This window comes from Microcaecilia unicolor, chromosome 3, assembly GCF_901765095.1.
Source record: "Microcaecilia unicolor chromosome 3, aMicUni1.1, whole genome shotgun sequence".
Classification (NCBI taxonomy): Eukaryota; Metazoa; Chordata; class Amphibia; order Gymnophiona; family Siphonopidae; genus Microcaecilia; species Microcaecilia unicolor.
In genome coordinates, this window is record NC_044033.1 from 295,121,564 (window position 1) to 295,145,009 (window position 23,446).

Below are 23,446 nucleotides of genomic sequence, written 5' to 3' on the forward strand. Positions count from 1 at the left end.
CTACTCACCTTTCCTTCTTCTCAGTGAATTCTGTTAACCACCACCCTCTAGCATCTGTCAACCAGTTCCTAATCCAGTTCACCATTTTGGGTCCTAACTTCAGCCTTTCAAGTTTATTCAAGAGCCACCTATGAGGAACAATATCAAAGGCTGTGTGTAATCTAAGTAGATTTGAACCAGCCACCTCTGGATTGCCAGACCAGTGCTCTAACCACTCCTCCACTCCACTTCCTTGAAATTTGGCTGTCCCTGTAGGGGGGCAGTTCAGGATGTCCAAAATGTTTGGACATGTTATGTCCAAAATGTTATGCCTCTGCTGACACACACATACTTCCCCCACCCAGGGACCTACATACTGGCCCCCCCCCACAGGGATGGCCAAATTTCAAGGAAGTGGAGTGGAGGAGTGACAGACTGGCCTAGTGGTTAGAGCACTGGTCTGGCAATCCTGAGGTGGCTGATTCAAATCCCACTGCTGCTACTTGTGATCCAAATAAATAAAGAGGGTGTTGGAGGCATTTTGGATGTTCTCAACTGCCATTGCAGGGAAAGAGGGCAGTTGGCTGTCGTAAGGACAGAGGCATAGCAAAGGACATACTCTAAAAAAAAAAAGTTTGAAAAGTTGTTTTTTTCGGGGTGGGAGGTGGTTAATCACCACTGGGGAAGCCAGGGGGGGTCATCCCCGATTCCCTCCGGTGGGCAGTTCAGGCACTTTTTGGGACTTGGACCTAAAAAAAAAGGAACCAAATAAAGCGGACCAAATTCTCATCAGGGTCGGCTTTCTTTTTTCCATTATCAGCTGAAGCCGCCAATGTCGTAAGCACACCCACGTCCTGCCTTCTGTACACTGCCGACACGCCCCCTTGAAGTTTGGCCGCTTCTGCGACGGAACGCCAGCGAGGGTGTAAAAAAATCGGCTTTCGATTATACCGATTTGGGCGGCTTTAGGAGATGGGCGGCCATCTCCCGATTTGTGTTGGAAGATGGCTGCCCTTCTCTTTCGAAAATGAGCTGGATAGTTACACAAAGGCTACGCGTGTGGGCTTCTAATTATCTTATAAACCAACATTATCTCAGTTGTTTAGAATCTAGAAAACTTTTTAACTGTTCAGGAACAAAAAAGGAATATTTAATCTCTGCAAAACGGACTAAGCATTTGCATTGGTAAGCAAGAAAAAAAGACCCTCCCATTTTCAAAACTTCTTGTTTCATTTTCAGGAAATCTTTTCTCCGATCCTGAGTCTGTCTAGTTACATCCGGATAAATCCAAAATTTTCCCCCACAAAAGGGAGTCTTTGGCAGTTTAAAGTATAGTCTCAAGACTGCATCTAAATCTTGTTGAAAAATAAACATGACTACTAAGGTGGCTCTTTCAGATACAATTTCCAACGATTGTTCTAAGATAGCAGATATATTGTTCACTTCGATGTTAAATTGCTCTCCACCCTGAGCTTCTCCCTCCTTTATACCTGGTCTCTTCGGTATATAAAATATCTTAGTTATCGGAGGAATGTTTTCTTGGAGCATTTTTAAATTCTCCATTAAGAATCGTTTAAACAAATCTATTGGTAATGACCCAGGTATTTTGGGGAAGTTCAGAAGGCGCAGATTCAACCGTCTGTTAAAATTCTCTATCTGTTCAATCCCCTTGTTAAGAAGCAACTTATCGTTAGCCACTACTGCTTTAAATTCTTGAAACTGATCCAGTTCTTTCTTCAAGGATTTATTAAACAAATCTTTAAGATGACCCGCCAGAACTTCTCTGTGCTCCTTCAATATCCTGGGGTGGATCCCATCCATTCCCATGGCTTTGTCCACCTTTACATTTTCAAGTTGTTCATAAACAGTTTCTTCCATAAATGGTGTTATATCCACTCCATTCTCATATATACCTTTGCCAGTCAATTGTGATCCTTTGCCAGGAGTTTCTTCCATAAACACAGAAGTATTTGTTTAGCATGTTTGCTTTTTTCTTATTATTATTCACATAGTGGTTCACGGCATCTTTCAGTCTCACAATTCCATTTTTAGTCTTCATCCTTTCACTAATATACCTGAAAAAAATTCTTGTCGCCCATCCTTGCATTTCTAGCCATTTATTCTTCCACATATGCTTTTGCCAAGCGTATTTCTCTCTTGGCTTCTTTCAGTTTCATCCAGTATTCATTTCTGTGTTCCTCTTCTTGAGTTTTTCTGTATTTCATGAATGCCAACTCTTTAGCCTTTATTTTCTCAGCCACTTGCTTAGAGAACCATATTGGTTTCCTTTTTCTCTTGCTTTTATTTACTTTCCTTACGTAAAGGTCAGTAGCCATATTTATTGCTCCTTTCAGCCTGGACCACTGCCTTTCCACTTCTTGTATGTCCTCCCAGCCCATCAGCTCTTTCTTCAGGAATTCCCCCATTTTACTAAATCCAGGACTTTAGGTTCTGAGTGGCTGCCCTCCCCTTTAGCTGTTATATCAAACCAAACTGTTTGTTTGATGATCACTGCTGCGTTTTCTACTTCACCTTACTCCTGCGGGGAGAAGTGTGGTAATTTTTGCCCCTTTCTCCCTACCCTTCTCAGCTTTGGATTATGACTCATAGTAACATAGTAACATAGTAGATGACGGCAGAAAAAGACCTGCATGGTCCATCTAGTCTGCCCAAGATAAACTCATATCTTGAATTGTACCTGTCTTTTTCAGGGCACAGACCATATAAGTCTGCCCAGCAGTATTTCCCGCCTCCCAACCACCAGTCCCGCCTCCCATCACCGGCTCTGGTACAGACCGTATAAGTCTGCCCTCCCCTATCCTAGCCTCTCAACCACCAACCCCTCTTCCCCCCACCTGCTCCGCCACCCAATTTCAGCTAAGCTTCTGAGGATCCATTCCTGCTGCACAGGATTCCTTTATGCATATCCCACGCATGTTTGAATTCCGTTACCGTTTTCATCTCCACCACCTCCCGCGGGAGGGCATTCCAAGCATCCACCACCCTCTCCGTGAAAAAATACTTCCTGACATCTTTTTTGAGTCTGCCTCCCTTCAATCTCATTTCATGTCCTCTCGTTCTACCGCCTTCCCATCTCCGTAAAAATTTTTTTTGCGGATTAATACCTTTCAAGTATTTGAATGTCTGTATCATATCACCCCTGTTCCTCCTTTCCTCCAGGGTATACATGTTCAGGTCAGCAAGTCTTTGGTCATACGTCTTGGAACGCAAATCCCATACCATTCTCGTAGCTTTTCTTTGCACCGCTTCCATTTTTTTAACATCCTTCGCAAGGTATGGCCTCCAAAACTGAACACAATACTCCAGGTGGGGCCTCACCAACGACTTGTACAGGGGCATCAACACTTCCTTTCTTCTGCTGATCACACCTCTCTCTATACAGCCTAGCAACCTTCTCGCTATGACCACCGCCTTGTCACACTGTTTCGTCGCCTTCAGATCCTCGGATACTATCACCCCAAGATCCCTCTCCCCCTCAGTACCTATCAGACTCTCACCGCCTAACACATACGTCTCTCGTGGGTTTCTACTCCCTAAATGCATCACTTTGCATTTCTTCGCATTGAATTTTAATTGCCAAACCTCAGACCATTCTTCTAGCTTCCTCAGATCCCTTTTCATGCTTTCCACTCCCTCCCGGGCGTCCACTCTGTTGCAAATCTTAGTATCATCTGCAAATAGGCAAACTTTACCTTCTAACCCTTCGGCAATGTCACTCACAAATATATTGAACAGAATCGGCCCCAGCACTGATCCCTGAGGCACTCCGCTACTCACCTTTCCCTCCTCCGAGCGAACTCCATTTACCACCACCCTCTGTCGTCTGTCCGTCAACCAGTTCCTAATCCAGTTCACCACTTCGGGACCTATCTTCAGCCCATCTAGTTTATTTAAGAGCCTCCTGTGGGGAACCGTGTCAAAGGCTTTGCTAAAATCTAAGTAGATTACGTCTATAGCACGTCGATGATTCAATTCTCCAGTTACCCAATCAAAGAATTCAATGAGATTCGTTTGGCACGATTTCCCTCTGGTAAAACCATGTTGTCTCGGATCTTGCAGCTTGTTGGCTTCTAGGAAATTCACTATCCTTTCCTTCAGCATGGCTTCCATTACTTTTCCAATAACCGAAGTGAGGCTTACCGGCCTGTAGTTTCCAGCTTCTTCCCTATCACCACTTTTGTGAAGAGGTACCACCTCCGCCGTTCTCCAGTCCCTCGGAACCTCTCCAGTCTCCAAGGATTTATTAAACAAATCTTTAAGAAGACCCGCCAGGACCTCTCTGAGCTCCCTCAATATTCTGGGGTGGATCCCGTCCGGTCCCATGGCTTTGTCCACCTTTAGCTTTCCAAGTTGTTGATACACACTCTCTTCCGTGAACGGTGCTATATCCATTCCATTCTCAGGTGTACTTTTGCCAGTCCATCGTGGTCCTTCTCCAGGATTTTCTTCAGTGAAAACCGAACAAAAGTATCTATTTAGTAAATTGGCTTTTTCTTCATCATTATCTACATAGCGGTTCGCTGTATCTTTTAGTCTCACAATTCCCTTTTTAGTCCTTCTTCTTTCACTAATATACCTGAAGAAATTTTTGTCACCCCTCCTTACATTTCTAGCCATTTGTTCTTCCGCTTGCGCCTTCGCCAGAAGTACCTCTCTCTTGGCTTCTTTCAGTTTCGTCCGGTATTCCTCCCCGTGTTCCTCTTCTTGAGATTTTCTATATTTCTGGAACGCCAACTCTTTAGCCTTTATTTTCTCAGCCACTTGCTTGGAGAACCATATCGGTTTCCTTTTCCTCTTGCTTTTATTTACTCCTTCCCTTTCTCTGACTCCTTACTCTTACATTTGGATGGTTCACCCCCAACTTATTTTTTGTTGGTTTATTTTCCAACCTCTCCTCATTCCTCCACTCTCAACTGATTTTTCCACTGCCTCACCGATATCTCCCTCTAGTTCCCTCACTTGGTGACCCTTGGTAATTTCAATTTTCATGGTAATTTTTTCAATTTTCATGGTAATTTCTGAATTGTCCCTCTGATAAACGATCTCTCTCTCTTCTATCTGATCTCTCCTTCCTTCAACATATTTCATCTTCCACTCACCAAGCAGGTTATATTTTAGACTTAGTCCTGACCCATGTTTCTGCTCCTTTTTTGTTCGGTCACTTCTCCTTTACTACCTTTCCTTAGTCGGACCATTATCTTATAAACTTTTCTATGTCCCTTATTCCCACTAATCCTACTATCCTTTCTTCTAGCCTGTCCTTCCTTGACTTTAGGGCTGTTGATCCTCAACTCTTTACTCAGCTTTTTCATCTGACTTCACCTCTCTGCCTCTTAATGATTAGGCTTCCTTCTGGTGCTCTAATCTTTGTTCAGCCCTTGAACCTTGTGTCCCTCTCTGATTGCTTATCTTGTTTGTCCATTCTGGCAAGCCTTGGTATAATGGTGATTTACGCTTGACAAAGTGCCAACTGCACCACGTGGAAAGAGTATGGCATACATTTTTTTAAAGCCCTGTTTCCCTCGCCCACTACTGCCAACTCATTCACGAATATTTTTTCCAGTTAAAAACTGTTTGTCGAGATTACTATTCTAAACTAAACTTCTTTCAAAATTGTCTTCACTTGGACCGTCTGGTTCTTCACGTTCTTCCCTGGACCCTGATATCCATTGCTCAGTGTTTCTCTGATAGGATTCAAACACTTAGGCCTGCTCCTTCATCATCTAACTCCTGCTATCCAGTTTCCAACCCCTCTTCTATCCTGTCTGCCTCTTCACATTCATCATCTAATTTGACTTCACAGTTGTCAGGCTTTCAAGGAGAACCTGGATTTGTGAGCCCTTGGACCACTGCTGAGGAGCAGCAGTGGCAGGCAAAACCACCCCCAAACCAGAGAAGGCAGAACTCTGATGGGCTGGTAGAAACCAGACTGGAACCGCGGACTGGAGTTGCAGCTGAGGTAAAAAAGCTGGAACAGGCAGGGCAGGAACAGCTAGACTTCACCTGCGCTTGACCACCGTTCCCCAGGGGTTGAGCCTCTGGGTGCAGGCGGCCGGCAGGACTTACAGGACACAGTGGGTGAAAATAAGCTAGGCCGAACAGAAACTGAGAGTCAGAGGGAAAAGGAACAAACATGGGAGACAAGGCAGGAAACTGGGCTAGAACTCACAGACAACCAATACACCACAAGACAGAAAGTGGACAAGCTAAAGGACCAGGACTGAAAGCTGCCAAGCAGCCACAGAGAAGGGTACAAATACAGGTAACAGCAAAGACTGAAAGCTGCCAAGCAGCCACTAGGGAAAAAAACACAGACAGGCAACAGAGGAAGAACTGAAAGCTGCCAAGCAGCCACTAAGACAGGAACTAGCAATTAATGCTAATAGCTAAACCACACACAGACTACCCAAGAACCAGACAAGGAAATACAAACAAGAAACAAGACTAGGAAATAAGCAATAAAGTCTAAGCTAAACAACACACAAAGACCAAACTAGAACCAGGCAAGGATTTCAGACAAGAAACTAGACTAGGCAGAAGGGCAACAGAGCACACCAACATGCCCAGAGACCTTAGGCGATGGAAAGGCAACTCAGAATGTTTCCAGGTGGTTAATAAGCCCATCAGCAGCTGAAGCTCAAGCTGCAGGAATCACAAGGCAGCTACAGGTGAGGTTAGCTGCCAAACTTCAAACTAAGTCTGGAGGGCTAGAATATCTGGACCGGACTGGAATGAAAGTCTGGAATGTGTAGGGAGACAGCAAGACAGTATATGGCAGCCACCAGTTCTGGCCACCAGAGGGTGAAGGGAGAACTGCCAAGAAAAACACAACAGTCTACTGTAGTCTGCACTGTTGTTTCTAGCTCTTTCTGGTCCAGTTTTAATCTTCCATCCCTCTCTGACCTCTCCAGGACCTACAGTTCCGTGAAGAAAACATTCTGTGCACTGGACCCTCTGCCCCCTGTCTTGGCATAACAACTCTCTCCTTCAGCTTCTACCTCTCATTTTGCCTATTAGGAATAGCCTTTCCTCTGGCATTCCGTTGGCTTGGAAAACATCAGTGAATTGTATTGATTTTATTGTAAACCACTCTGATTTTATGAAAGACAGTATATTAAATCACCAATAAACTAAACTAAACTACGGAAAAAGTGAGGGATGCATGGAACAACCTCCCAGTGGATGCTATTAAAATACTCTGCCATGCCCACCGTTCAGACTGTACCACTCCATTACTAAAGCTTCACCATTGGTTACCTGTTGAAAAACACATCACTTACAAGATAGTGCTTCTAACATTTAAGGCCCTCAGAATAGGCCTGCCAGACTATGTCAAACGTCTCACTATCCCTTACTCTCCCACAAGGGTCCTGCGCTCCATTAATGACCACCACCTTGTCTTTCCTAGCCCTAAATCAGCCCACAATGAATTCACCAGGTAGTGCTTTCTTCTTCCTTTTCCCTTTTATCTGGAACTCTCTCTCAATTTCATTTTGCAACAAACTTTCTTTGAAATCCTTTAAAAGTAACCTGAAAGCTTTCCTTTTTGAGCAGGCTTTCGGGGACACGGGATGATGGGATTTCCAGCATGAGACTATATCACTTCCCTGACTTTCCACTTCTCCAACTCTTTGTGTGAATGTATATCTTTACTATTAATATTGGCATTCCTTTTATATCTCTATATGATTATAGTTTTGTAAAGTGCTCTGCTCTGCCTTGGCAGCTAGTAAGTCTATAAACTCTGAATTCAACAAAGCATGGGACAAGAACAGAGGGTCTCTGAGGAAGAGGAAGGGCTTGTAGAACTGAGCAGTTGCCATGGATAGGCTGTATGTTCATTATCTGCTATCAGGTTTTATGTCTCTATATTTATACTGATCTGTCACTGTATTTTAGTACCTCTCTACAGACAACCTTCTCTTCTGGGCTTCCTTAATACACACACTGTGGTCCAGTCATTCAGAGAAGTTTGAGATTCTGGGGTCATGTGGTTTTTGATTTCTTAGAAGATGACATAGCTGTTTCTCTGAAGCTATGCTAGCATTACAGAGTCATTTTCTCCAAGTCCTAAAGAAATATTAGATTATTTACAATTCTGTCACATTGAAGATAGTGAAATCTAGTTTATTAGGTATTGTGGAGGGATTTAAAATGCTGGGAATCGGATGGTTCCAACACTGCTTGTTTTACTAACATGTAATTGTTTATATGTATTGTGATGTTTTGATTTCTATTGATTGTAGTAGCACTTTTGTTTATTTAACGATAATGTCTGTATTTTCTAACCTGCGCTGTACATTTCTATCTTGAAAAGCTGTAATGATTTTTTTGTTTAATTATATCAATGTGCTATGCCTTTACATCTTTCTTTTCAAATCTCTATGCTATTCCTCTCCAAAGACTATGGATGCTGTTGCTAAATCATCTCTCCCCACCCCCACCAATATGACATTATTACCTCTTGTAACCCAGAACTAAGCAGGAAAACCACACCTGTGTTAGAAGGACTTGTTTTCATACTCAGAAAATCTTACCTGAGCAAAGTTCTTTATTACATATTTCCACCTGATGAACGGAGTTCTGGAAGGAGAAGGAGATGAAGAGAAGAACATTTGACATTTGCTGGAAATTCGAAACACTATCAGGCTCATTTTGAAGAGAAGGACGCCCATCTTTTGACACAAATCGGAAGATAAGCATCCTTCTCACAGGGTCATCCAAATCGGTATAATTGAAAGCCGATTTTGGGCGTCCCCAACTGCTTTCCGTCGCAGGGACGACAAAAGTTCAAGGGGGGCGTATTGGAGGCATAGCAAAGGCGGGACTTGGGTAAGCCTAACACTGGGACGTCCTCGACCCATAATGGAAAAAAAAGGGCGTCCCTGACGAGCACTTGGATGACTTTACCTTTTACCAAGCAAAAAAAGGTGCCCAAACTGACCAGATGACCACTGGAGAGCATCGGGGATGACCTCCCTTTACTCCACCAGTGGTCACTAACCCCCTCCCACCCTCAAAACTATCTTTCAAAATATTTTTTGCCAGCCTCTATGCCAGCCTCAGATGTCATACTCAGGTCCCTGACAGCAGTATGCAGGTCCCTGGAGCAGTTTTAGTGGGTGCAGTGCACTTCAGGCAGGCGGACTCAGGCCCATCTCCCCCTACCTATTACACTTGTGGTGGTAAATGTGAGCCCTCCAAAACCCACCACAAACCCACTGTACCCACATGTAGGTGCCCCCCTTCACCCGTAAGGGCTATGGTAGTGGTGTACAGTTGTGGGGAATGGGTTTGGAGGGCTCAGCACACAAGGTAAGGGAGCTATGTTCCTGGGAGCAATTTATGAAGTCCACTGCAGTGCTCCCTAGGGTGTCCGCTTGGTGCCCTGGCATGTCAGGGGGACCAGTGCACTAGAAATGCTGGCTCCTCCCACGACCAAAGGGCTTGCATTTGGTTGTTTCTGAGATGGGCGTCCTTGGCTTCCATTATCGCTGAAAATCAGAAATGACCAAGTCTAGGGACGACCATCTCTAAGGATGACCAAAATTTCAAGATTTGGGCATCCCCGACTGTATTATTGAAATGAAAGATGGATGTCCATCTTTTTCGATAATACGGGTTTCTCCGCCACTCCATCGGGGTGTTTTGCGAGGATGTCCTCAACAAAACTTGGGCGTTCCTTTCAATTATGCCCCTCCATGGGAATTCTCTTATCTCTAGAGCAGTGGTTTCCAAACCTGGTCCTGGAGGCAACTCAGCCAGTCAGGTTTTCAGGATATCTACAATGAATATTCATAAGAGAGATCTGCATGCATTGCCTCCACTGCATGCAAATTTCTGTCATGGATATTCATTGTGGATATCCTGAAAACCTGAGTGGTTGTGGTGCCTCCAGGACCAGGTTTGGAATCACTGCTCTAGAAAACAATAATCCAATATAAGTGGTTTGGTTGTTGCCCTTGGAAAAAGCTGGGGCCAGGGAAAGTTCACCTCAAACAGGGTGAGTAGACATTTGGGCATTTAGCATTGGCAATGTGTGTCAACCTGAGACACTGCTCTGTACTGGATTTCCAGCTTCCATGTACTGCGTTCTTGTCCTTTTAAACTTCTGTTGGGAACCAGAAATGCAAGAACCAGAACATAAAGTGACAGTAGTTGTCAGAAGACAAAATTCTCTTGGCTCCACCTACATGCTTCATGACTAGAGTGCTAAGAAAGAGTCCACTCAATCTCTGGTCAACTTCCTCCCTTGCTCTTTATCTGTCATAGTCGTGTCTGAAATCAGACTCTGCTTTAATTACTGCCACCTCTGTTGGTGGGCAATTCTACATATCCACCATCCTCTCAGTAAAGAAACATTTCTTTACATATCCTTAGTGCCTTCCTCCCTCCTTCCAACTTCATATCATATTCTCACATTCATTCTTGTGCTTTCTCAAATTCTTCTAGATATTTATGTTTTTATCCTGTACCCCTAACTCTTCTGCCTGCACTTTTTGAGTTTCTTTCTCTGCACAAAGCTTGTTGTCATGGTCTCAGGGTCTTAGCAAACTGTCACAGACTCAGGGACAATGTGAGCTCTTGGGCTGCTGTCAACAAACGGCAGCACCAGGCAAACCCTCCAACCAGGACTGGACTGAACAAGCAGGACTGGAGCAGACTAGAAGTGCAATAAGCACACAGGCCAGAAGTGCACAGAGCACATAGACAGTACTAAGAAACAACACTTGACTAGGAAGGGAACACAGGGATAGAACCAAGTAAAGTCAGAAGAGAAAACACTCAAACGGGCTGCAAGGCCGAACTGGAACCCATACAAACAGAGCCCTCTCATATGGGCCACAAGGCCGAACTGGAACCCAACTGCAACGGTAGAAGGCAGAAGAGACTAGGCAGAGCTCTAGACAAGGCAGACTAGGCAGAAGTCTAGGCTGGGCCACACTGCCACACAAACAACAGAACAAACAGGCAATAACCAAAACAGAAGTGCTAACACTAGCATACAGACAAACTGAAGAAATAAGGCAGAAGTGATAACCCTTGCACACAGACAAACAGAAGAATTAAAGCAGAAGTGCCACACAGGCACACTAACTAGGAAACAAGTCAGAAGTGCTACACAAGAACACCAACTACGAAACAGGGCAGAAGTGCTACATAAGCACACCAACTACGAAACAGGGCAGAAGTGCTACACAAGCACATCGACAAACCTGGAGACCTTTGGCTTTGCAAAGGCCCTGAATGAATGTCCCCACCAACCTTATGAGGGCCTTCACTGATTATGTCATGACTACAGGAAATAGGCTAGAAACACACTGAACACCAGAGTGAGGCTTGGAACACACAGGAAGTGGTAGCAGAGGCAACAATGCAAAGAAAAGAACAGACTGGAGCCACCTCTGGAGTCACAATCACAGTCGTGACACTTGCCTTACAGAGTCTGCTGTATTTTCAGTTGCCCAATACAAGGTTCTAGCAATCGTGCTGATATGACATTGAGTTTGAAATACAGTGCTCTAACCCTGCAACTGTTTCATAGCGCACAATGGTTTTTCTATAGATAGGTTTTCTTGAATTGATGTTGGGGCTTTTTAGCACTTGAAACTTCCCTAAATGTGATAGTAGTTCTTAACATGATGGGGAGGTTGCTTACTAAACCCTTTCATTGAAAGTATGCACATTTTAAAACACAGTTTTCACACCTGAGCAACTTCTAGAAATAGTCAACAAGAATAAATATATTTTCTTCAACCTTAATTCCTGATAGCAGAGTAAGATGCTATTTCCAAGATTCCGATATGACCAATCAAATTTTGCTTAACTTTATTAAATAGAGATGTTAGAGCTCTTTGCAGAATTACATGAGTGCAACAGACGTACCAGCTAGAAGATCACTAATGTGTAAACCATTCCTCCACCCCTATAATTTCTTAACAGTGACACAAGCCAGACTTATTTTTTGGTTGAACCTGAAGTTAACATGCCTAGTGGTTGCATGTTATCTTCAGGTTCCAGTTAAGATATTGAAACTGCCCCTGGTTCTTCCCTCACTGGCCCATGCTACTACTACTGACTGACTGGGCCTGACTTCAGACCCACCTGTATACACCCTTGCTGTTTAACAATAATGTTTCAAACTCTGCAAGGGGGTCTCAGCAGTGGTTCCTCAAGATTCAAATAAATTTCAGAACTTCAATTCAATTGTTACATATTTCAAAAGTTCTCCAGAGTTTGCCATTTTCTTCCAATTAAATACTGTACAGCTGGGCTAGACTCTTGGAATATTTCCACTTATTTGTTTTACTAGACTCCTGAGTTCATTTACCATTGTTCTTGTGAAGTTTACTACCCTGTGTTGCAGTCACTGGAAAGCAAAGGCATCTTCACCAGAAACATAATCTTGAATTGTTCTACATAGGTTTTAAGGGTACACTCATTTTAAGCAGTGTGTATTCTCCTGGTCCTCCTTACCTGGATAGCTGATCTGACACTCTGCAGCTTCTCTTACCTGGGATAGCTTTCTCTGTAGATCAGGGTTGGGCAAAACAGAAAATACAGGTAACTAGAAAATGTGGGTAGCTTCACTTCCTTGTCTGAAACAGAAAATTAACAATGAGAAATGTATTCTCTGGAAATAGAATCTGGAAGTACAAGTCCCACAAGAAACCCTGCACTGTTTTTTGTTTAACATTTTGTAGTATTCTTTGAGTTCTGTATAGTTATTAGTTTCCATTTATTTTATTTAATTTACGCTCCTCCTGTGTCTTTTTGTATTGCTTCCTTTGGCAGCTTCTCTAATGTTTGTACATCATGTTAAAGATTCCTTGTATACTGGTAAATGAGCAATGAAGACAGGGATGTGCTGGTAAATTTTTAACAACAGGCTCTTTCTCCGGACGTAGCCAGCTCTGCAGTTGGAAGGGCCAGGGGTGGCCGGGGGGGAGCAACACTTGCCTCTCTCTCCTCCCTCCCTTCGTGCGGACACGCTAGGCATACCTTTGCTGGCAGCCAATAAATGGACTGCCACCACTCCCAACGTCTTGCTCTGAGCAGCATGCTGGAACTTCTCTCACATGCTCGAGAAGTCTCAGCAGGGGGCCCAAGCCCACATTTTGGGAGCCAGTTGTTAAAGTAGCCATGGAGGGCTCTACTTTAACAACCGGCTCCCAAAATTCTTAAAAACTTAACAACCGGCTCTTGCGAGCCTGTGAAAGCCTGCTCCAGCACACCACTGAATGAAGATAATATAAAGGGAGGAAAAAGCCTCAAGAAGCTCCCAGCTATTGGCTGGTAGAGCAGGGCTTCATCATCATTGGCAAAAAAACCTCCCAAATAGACTTCTGGATTTAATTGAATCGCAAATTTAGCAAAAATGTCAGCTTTAAATACTTAGCTGCATGGTCTCTTTTTTCTGACTAAACCAGAAACAGACTGTGACTGACAATGGCCAACATTTCGTTAGGCAGCATCTGAGTAAGTTGACAAAAATCTGCGGAAAGAAGAGAAATTAGCAGTATTTGTTCAAAAATATCTTCATGTTAACATCCACTAAACATTGCTTACTTAAACTCCATTCAGTGCTCACAGAACTGCAGAGACAGAATGTGAAACAAGAGTATCTACAAACTCGATCACAACGATGAAAGATTCTACTGTGATTAATTTATCTTTCTATACTCTTTCAGTTACTGAATTAGCAATCCTTTCCAAAGGTCTTTTTTTTGTACCTTCACAGAAACACGATATATTTCAATGCCATGTTGACCTGGAGAGAGTTATATGTAAATTACAGATTAAGATATTTTTTGCACAACGAGAAGAACAAGTTTCTGATAAATCTAGAGTTAAGACTAAATCCAATTAGATGCCTCCAGGTCCTTTAGACCCAGTGTTACCTATTTTTAGACAAGCGGTTCTTCAAAATTTAGAGCATATGGAAAGGTCAACGTCTAGGTAATATAGTAATTTATCAAAAGCTGAATATAAAGCTTTGTCCAGTTTTAAGAAGAATTCCCATATTGTCATCCGGAGAGCTGATAGAGGTGGAGCTGTCGTAGTTCAGGATCAATCAGCATATGACAAAGAAATACTACAACAGCTGGGTAATGAGATTGACTATGTTGAACTTGATGATGATCCTACCCCTTTCTTAAGAGCGAAGATTCTCCAGTTAATAGGAGAGGTATATGAAAATAGCTTGATTGCAAAAAGAGAATTTCAGTTTCCTAATGGTGCTTTTTTAAAAAAGATATCAGCATTCTATATACTTCTTAAAGTTCATAAATGTCGCGTGCACGAGGACCTTGGCACACTATCAGGCTTCTTCCCCGGGAGCACTGGTTTCGTGAGTCCTTGGGCCACTACCGTGGAGCGGCAGTGGCAGGCAAGATCACCTACAAGGTAGTGATGAGACAAGACTGGACTGGAACCCCGGACTGGAGTTCTACACAGGAATACTCAGAACTGGAACGCACCGGACGGGTGCGCACTGGAGTGGAGCCCGCAGGACTGGACACACTGGAGTGGCCCCACTGGACTGGAACAAACAGGAGTGAAACCCGCTGGACTGGAACCCACTGGACCTAGGCTTCACCTACACCTGACCGCCTTCCCCCTCGGGTTGAGCCCTCAGGTTCTGGCAGCCGATAGGACTTACGGGAAGACCCGGAACTGGAGCTTGCAAGCGGGAACAGCAGGAATAAAGATCCAGGAGAGCCCCCTGACACCTAGGTGAAGGCAAGGCAGAGAATGTCTGGGTTCCAGCAGCAGGCAGATTCAAAGCAATGGTCAGGACCAGGAACAAGACTACAGCTGGAGCCTCAGTATCAAGGAGTACTGGCAACAGATAGAACAAGGGCAGAAGCTCCAGAAGCAAAGAAACACACACGGAAAACCAGCAGGCTAAACACAAGAAGACTAGTCAACTGTACAAGCTAGTAGGAAAACTATGCCCAAGCAAACCAGTCATACACACGAAACATACATAAAGCAAAACACAGGAAAGCTGTTCACAGGCTGACAAACAGACGGTGCCTAAGCTGGCTAGTCTAACACTAGGAACAAACACAGAGAACTAGCAGAGCTAAACACAGGCTACAAGCCAGACGGTGCCTAAGCTAGCTAGTCTAACAAACATAGAAACTCACACAGAGCAAACACAAAAACTGTGTACAGAGCACTCTATACACCAGGACCTTTAGAAGAGATGCAAAGGCCAGGACTGTAGTCTCCAAGTGATTAATAAAGCCCTTCCACACCAGAGCCACAGCTGCAGCAATTACCGTGCAACCAAACAGAGGCTTGACACACAGAGCAGTCATCCCATAGAAGGGAACAGCGGGAGCCATCTTGGATACTGGCAGAGAGGAAGAGGCGGCAGCCATCTTGGAAGAGGCAAAGCCCACACAGGTGAGGTTCAGTAAGGCAATCAGCACACAGAGCCAGAGAGAACCTAGGACAGACACAGACACAGAGACAAGCAGAAGCCAGCACAGACACTGACTCCCAGAAACAGGGTAAGTCTGAGGGTTATCACGGCCACAGCCGTGACAGTATCCCCTCCTCACGACCCCCCTCTCGGTCTCCCGGAGGCATTCAGGTATCCAGGGGTAACTATGGTGAAACTTGCTGATGGGTCTCAAAAGCCAGACATAGATCACTGGACTGGAAGTCACAAGGAAGTTCAAAGCTGGCAGACAAAAGTAGAACTTGTGACCAGGAAGCTCCTTCGAGTCACCACGGGGCAACCTCAGGAACATGGGTGCATCAAGAGGAACACAATTCAAAAGTAACCCTTCCCTAAGGGAACCCACAATGTCCTGGACCTCTTGGCAATTCCATATAATGACAGGAACAAAGCTGGAGCCACTACCCCAGCTAACATCAACAGCTGGGCCGGGGCCCGAAGTGGCAACCCAGTCTTGACAGGAACTAGAAGTCTGAACAGCAGTAGATCTGGAACTGGAACCTGGGTTGGCATCCAAAACGGAGCCGGGATTGGGACCCAGACTGGAAACAACCCCTTGACTGTAACTGGAACTGGATTCAGGAGCTTGACTGGAACTGAAACTCAGCAAGAGGTCAGCCTCCTGACGGACACTGGAACTTAGGACGACATCAACATCTTGGTCGGACCTGGAACTGGAAACGGACTCAGCCTCCCGGCTGATCCTGAAACTCAGAAAAGATTTAGCCTCTTGGCTAACACTGGTTCTTGGAACAGACTCAGCATCTTGGCTGGAACTACAACTCGATCCAGACTCAGCATCTTGACTGGAACTGCAACTCGAGGCGCCCTCTGCCTCCTGGCAGGGACGGAACTTTAACTGAGGCTTGGCAGAACACACCTTTTGGACAGGGATCGGCGGCTCGATCTGAAGCGCCCCTCGAACTGGGCTTCGGCGCTTGCTTGGAGGTGCCCTCAAGACTGGAAACGGAGGTGCCACCTGAACCACCCTGTGGACTGGCACCGGAGACTTGGTTAGAAGCCCCCCTCGAACTGGACTCAGTGGCTTGACTGAACGGGTCACTTGGACAAGAACCGGAGACTCGACCCAGAGTGCCACTTGCACAGGCCTCGGAGACTCCGTCAGAAGCACCCCACGGACTGGACTCAGAGGTTTCAGAGGGCGTGCCAGTTGAACGAGGACTGGAGGCTCGACCTGGAGCACCACTCGAACAGGAATCCGAGGCTCCATCGAAAGCCTCCCTCGGACTGGACTCGGAGACTTAAGTGGCATCGTTACTTGGACTTGAATTGGAGGTTCAGTATGAAGCATCCCCTGGACTGGACTCAGGCTCTTAAGCGGCCGCGCTACTTGAACTGGGGTCAGGGGCTTGGTAGGAAGTACCCCTCGGACCGGCTTAGGAGCTTGGCTGGACTTGACGTCCCGAACAGGAGCTGAACTGCGAGGGGCATCCCGATTGTTCTGTACCACCCGCTGGGAAGCCCCGAGCGTGGGCCTTCCACAGCGTATTCGTTCAGCCTCCGCTTCTGGAGTATCCCGCAGGGCTGGCTCCTCGAGAAGTCTGTAGCGGTATTCATAAAGCTGAGTCAAAGGATCAATATCCGAAACTGGGCTATGGCGGACCCTACACCTCTGGAGACGCTTTCGCTCAGCTGCCGCTTCCAAAGTATCTCTCAGGGTTGGATCAGACAAAAGTTTCTTCCGGTAGTCGCGGAGGGTCAAAAAACGATTCACAGAAAAAATTGGGTTGATATAGGGATCGGACCACAAATTAAGGACTACCTCCGGATGGTTTGTGAGGAACTCGGACATGGACGGTAGTCCCCGCTGGGCGGATGATCTTGCCGGACTCATGGCCTTTGCATTCTGTCGCGTGCACGAGGACCTTGGCACACTGTCAGGCTTCTTCCCCGGGAGCACTGGTTTCGTGAGTCCTTGGGCCACTACCGTGGAGCGGCAGTGGCAGGCAAGATCACCTACAAGGTAGTGATGAGACAAGACTGGACTGGAACCCCGGACTGGAGTTCTACACAGGAATACTCAGAACTGGAACGCACCGGACGGGTGCGCACTGGAGTGGAGCCCGCAGGACTGGACACACTGGAGTGGCCCCACTGGACTGGAACAAACAGGAGTGAAACCCGCTGGACTGGAACCCACTGGACCTAGGCTTCACCTACACCTGACCGCCTTCCCCCTCGGGTTGAGCCCTCAGGTTCTGGCAGCCGATAGGACTTACGGGAAGACCCGGAACTGGAGCTTGCAAGCGGGAACAGCAGGAATAAAGATCCAGGAGAGCCCCCTGACACCTAGGCGAAGGCAAGGCAGAGAATGTCTGGGTTCCAGCAGCAGGCAGATTCAAAGCAATGGTCAGGACCAGGAACAAGACTACAGATGGAGCCTCAGTATCAAGGAGTACTGGCAACAGATAGAACAAGGGCAGAAGCTCCAGAAGCAAAGAAACACACACGGAAAACCAGCAGGCTAAACACAAGAAGACTAGTCAACTGTACAAGCTAGTAGGAAAACTATGCCCAAGCAAACCAGTCATACACACGAAACATACATAAAGCAAAACACAGGAAAGCTGTTCACAGGCTGACAAACAGACGGTGCCTAAGCTGGCTAGTCTAACACTAGGAACAAACACAGAGAACTAGCAGAGCTAAACACAGGCTACAAGCCAGACGGTGCCTAAGCTAGCTAGTCTAACAAACATAGAAACTCACACAGAGCAAACACAAAAACTGTGTACAGAGCACTCTATACACCAGGACCTTTAGAAGAGATGCAAAGGCCAGGACTGTAGTCTCCAAGTGATTAATAAAGCCCTTCCACACCAGAGCCACAGCTGCAGCAATTACCGTGCAACCAAACAGAGGCTTGACACACAGAGCAGTCATCCCATAGAAGGGAACAGCGGGAGCCATCTTGGATACTGGCAGAGAGGAAGAGGCGGCAGCCATCTTGGAAGAGGCAAAGCCCACACAGGTGAGGTTCAGTAAGGCAATCAGCACACAGAGCCAGAGAGAACCTAGGACAGACACAGACACAGAGACAAGCAGAAGCCAGCACAGACACTGACTCCCAGAAACAGGGTAAGTCTGAGGGTTATCACGGCCACAGCCGTGACAATAAAACACTAGTGGACCCACCAGGGAGACCTATCATTTCAAGTTGGGGTTCTCTTCTGCAGCCCGAAAGAAAAGAGAGAGAAAGCGGGAGAACTAGATTTGAGATTGTGCTTGGTTCACTTGGAGAATCTCCATCAGGCTGATGGATCCAATACTGTTTTCCTACAGTTGCAGCAATGTCATATGGAGCTTAGCAAGCTACAGGTAGAACATGTGGAGTATATGAGAAGACTTGCTCAACAAAACATTTTTGAATTTGGCAATAAATCGGGCAGAACGCTAGTTAATCACCTCCGCTGCTGACAACAATTAAACACAATCATGAAAATTAAAGGCCCTGGAGATGTCTTATATTATCGTGATAAGGATATTAGGGCAAAGTTTGTCCAATTTCATCAATCATTGTATAATAGAAAGGAGGGGGTAGAGGTTTCAATGATTCAAGAATTCTTGCAAGGGGTACTTTTACCTGAATTTTCTAGTGAGGACCGTGATCAAATAGAGGCTCCTTTTCAATTGGAGGAACTTATGCTGGCTATAAAGAGACTTAATGGAGGGAAGGCTCCAGGATTGGATGGTTTCTCAGCAAAAATTTTGAAAAGGAAAATGCATATAAAGTACTAACATGATGGTGTTATACTCCTTGAAATTACATGCTATGTTTCCCATGGTCTCCAACAACTGTTGGCAATGTGGAAATGGTATTGCCTCCTAAGTATTTATTTATTTATTGCATTTGTATCCCACATTTTCCCACCTTTTTGCGGGTTCAGTGTGGCTTACAATATATTATAAATACTGGAATTACAATTTGTTACAACTTGGTTATGGATAAACATTGTGAAGAGTTATGCAAGACAATCAAAGTATCGTTAAGGAAGATAACAATGGAATAGAACCGTGAAACATTAGAAGGAGACAACGGGAAGCTAAAAGGGCAATATTAAGACACAAAGATATATGGTATACATATTTCTGTGAATAAAGGTATGGGTGAGGTGAGGTTACTGGGGATGAAGGTTCAGGAGTGGGTGTATTGAAGCATTAATGAACAGTGAGTGTATTTTGGTGGTGTTATGTGTTTTGGTACTTTCCGTAAATTTGTTCAAAAAGATGGGTCTTCAGTAATTTGCGGAAGGTGGCTTGCTTGTAGATCGTTCTCAGGTTGCTCGGCAGTGTATTCCAGAGCTGCGTGCTCATGTAAGAGAAGGTTGACGCGTGTAACATCTTGTATTTCAAACCCTTGCAATTAGGGAAGTGGAGGTTGAGGAAAGTTCGGGATGATCTTTTAGCGTTTCTGGGTGGTAAGTCTATTAACTCAGACATGTAGGCTGGGGCTTCCTCGTGAATGATTTTGTGGACTAATGTGCATACTTTAAAAGTTATGCGTTCCTTGAGTGGAAGCCAGTGTAGCTTCTCTCATAAGGGTTTTGCACTTTCATATTTTGGTTTTCCGAAGATGAGTCTGGCTGCTGTGTTCTGGGCTGTTTGAAGTTTCCTCAGTATTTGCTCTTTGCAACCTGCGTATAGTGAGTTGCAGTAATCCAGATGGCTGAGTACGAGGGATTGCACTAGGCTGCGAAAGACGGATCTTGGGAAGAATATAAGTAATGCCACACTGGAAAAGACCAAGGGTCCATCGAGTCCAGCATCCTGTCCACGACAGCGGCCAATCCAGGCCAAGAGCACCTGGCAAGCTTCCCAAACGTACAAACATTCTATACATGTTATTCCTGGAATTGTGGATTTTTCCCAAGTCCATTTAGTAGTGGTATATGGACTTGTCCTTTAGGAAACCGTCTAACCCCCTTTTAAACTCTGCTAAGCTAACCGCCTTCACCACGTTCTCCGGCAACGAATTCTAGAGTTTAATTATATGTTGGGTGAAGAAATATTTTCTCTGATTTGTTTTAAATTTACTACACTGTAGTTTCATCGCATGCCCCCTAGTCCTAGTATTTTTGGAAAGCGTGAACAGACGCTTCACATCAACCTGTTCCATTCCACTCATTATTTTATATACTTCTATCATGTCTCCCCTCAGCCGTCTCTTCTCCAAGCTGAAAAGCACTAGCCTCCTTAGTCTTTCTTCATAGGGAAGTCGTCCCATTCCCGCTATCATTTTTGTTGCCCTTCGCTGCACCTTTTCCAATTCTACTTTATCTTTCTTGAGATGCGGCGACCAGAATTGAACACAATACTCAAGGTGCGGTCGCACCATGGAGCGATAAAATGGCATTATAACATCCTTACACCTGTTTTCCATACCTTTTCTAATAATACCCAACATTCTATTCGCTTTCCTAGCCGCAGCAGCACACTGAGCAGAAGGTTTCAGTGTATTATCGACGGCAACACCCGGATCCCTTTCTTGGTCCGTAACTCCTAACGTGGAACCTTGCACAACGTAGCTATAATTCGGGTTCTTTTTTCCCACATGCATCACCTTGCACTTGCTCACATTAAACGTCATCTGCCATTTAGCCGCCCAGTCTTCCAGTCTCTTAAGGTCCTCTTGTAATTTTTCACAATCCTGTCGCGAGTTAACGACGTTGAATAACTTTGTGTCATCAGCAAATTTAATTACCTTGCTAGTTATTCCCATCTCTAAATCATTTATAAATATATTAAAAAGCAGCGGTCCTAGCACAGACCCCTGAGGAACCCCACTAACTACCCTTCCCCATTGTGAATACTGCTCATTCAACGCCACTCTCTAACCAGTTTTTAATCCACAATAGGACATTTCCTCCTATCCCATGACCCTCCAGTTTCCTCTGTAGCCTTTCATGAGGTACCTTGTCAAACGCCTTTTGAAAAACCAGATACACAATATCAACTGGCTCCCCTTTGTCCACATGTTTGTTTACTCCTTCAAAGAAAGTAAAGGCAAGATTTCCCCACACAAAAGCCGTGCTGACTTGGTATCAGTAATCCATGTCCTTGGATGTGCTCTGTAATTTTGTTTTTAATAATAGTCTCTACCATTTTCCCCGGCACCGACGTCAGACTCACCGGTCTATAATTTACATATTTGGTTGGTCATGTGATCAGATAAAATCTTTTTGGGAGAAGGCTGTTACCAGGATTGCTACTCGTGCTGGTTGCCATTTTCCTTGTGACCCAAAGTGGTGTCTATTGTGAATGGGTAATCAGCATGGTTTAAAGTGGCAACGTCGCCTTAAGCTTATGTGTTTAACAGCTGCCAAAAGCATTATCACAGCACATTGGAAGAACTCTTTGGATCCTACTGAGTTTGATTGGACTTTAAAGCTTTCCTTTATTGGAGAAATGGAACAACTCACAGATAGGAGACTGGGTCATTATGACCCTACCTCAGATCTATGGACCCACTTTGAAAATTTAGTCAAGGGGGGTTTAGTATTGGGGATGGGGTATTTAGTACTCATGGTTGTACAATTGTTATAGTTCCATGTTCATTCTTTCGTAAGTATGAAGGTGTTTTCTTTTGTAATATGCATATGGAACAAAAACGTTTCAATAAAAATTTATTGTTTAAAAAAATTGGAATATACTGACTACACTACCTGTATTTTCTCAATCGAGAGTGCGTTTTGCCTTTAGTAGGGGTAATAATCTAAAAGAGCTTTTATGCCCCTCTATTTTACCTGACATTAGCTTTAACTTGAGAGTTTTTGAAGGGCATAGAAAATGTAATGAGTGTGCAATGTGCTCTATTATTTATTTATTGCATTTGTATCCCACATTTTCCCACCGTATGGCAGGTTCAATGTGGCTTACATATTGCTAAAAAAGCAGTTATAAAATTTAGATTTGTAGAAGTCTAGTACATAATACAGAAGTACAATAAACACTTAGGTTGATATATTAGCATATTGTGAGAGAGGTTAATATTATTGTTTCCCATTTCTGAACTTTTTGTGATGTATGCTGGTGTGGGATTAGGCAGATCCAGGGGGGAAAGACTTCTTGAAAAGATGTGTTTTCAGGTTTTTTTTTCTGAAATGTAGGTAGTTTTCTGTGAGTTTCAGGTCTTTGGGTAGTGAGTTCCAAAGTTATGTGCCTATAAAGGAGAGGCTGGTGGCATGTGAAGATTTGTATTTTATACCTTTGCAATTGGGGTAGTGAAAGGTTAGGTAGGTTCTTGCTCTTCTCATCACGCTTCTTAATGGTAGATTGATAAGTTTTGTCATGTAATCTGGTGCGTGTCCGTAGATGATTCTGTGGACTATTGTGCATATTTTGAATGCTATGCGAGCATTAATAGGAAGCTAATGTCAGCTTCTTAGGAGGGGTTTCGCGCTTTCGAAGCGTGTTTTTCCGAAGATGAGTCTGGCAGCCATGTTTTGTGCTGTCTGTAGTTTTCTTATGATTTGATCTTTGCAGCCTATGTAAATACTATTGCAGTAGTCTACATGGGTTAGCACCATGGTTTGGATCATATTGCGGAATGAATCCCTGGGAAAGTAGAGGTGGGAAACGTCACAAGGAATGCCGTCAGTCCAAAGCCCCGAAGCAAGCTGTTTTAGTACGATGTTGCTGGCATGCTGCTACCGGCAGCGTTGGGTGATCTAAATCAAATTAGAGGGACCACAGGGAGGGAGTGAGATGGATAGAAGCTGCATCGGGGGTGGGGGGATGAGAGAGAGCCTGTGCTACCAGCGGCGATCTGATCAAATTAGAGGGACTGCAGTGAGGGAGCAAGAGGGATAAATGCTGCATTTGGGGGGGGGGGAATGAGGGAGAGGGATAGATACTGCATTCGGGAGGGAAAGAGGGAGAGGGATAGATAATGCATGGGGGGAGAAACAAGGGAGAGGGATAGATGCTGTAACGGGGGAGGGGAAGAAACAAAGG

General features: G+C 44.8%; 1 protein-coding gene across 1 annotated transcript in view; it reads right to left on the reverse strand.

Moving 5' to 3' along the window:
• LOC115464627 (sterol O-acyltransferase 2-like) overlaps window positions 1–23,446 on the reverse strand; it is a 327,319-nt gene that overhangs the window by 130,662 nt on the left and 173,211 nt on the right. Inside the window, 2 exon segments of the mRNA XM_030194991.1 lie at window positions 8,538–8,583; window positions 12,515–12,599. Coding sequence (XP_030050851.1) covers window positions 8,538–8,583; window positions 12,515–12,599 — 131 coding nt within the window.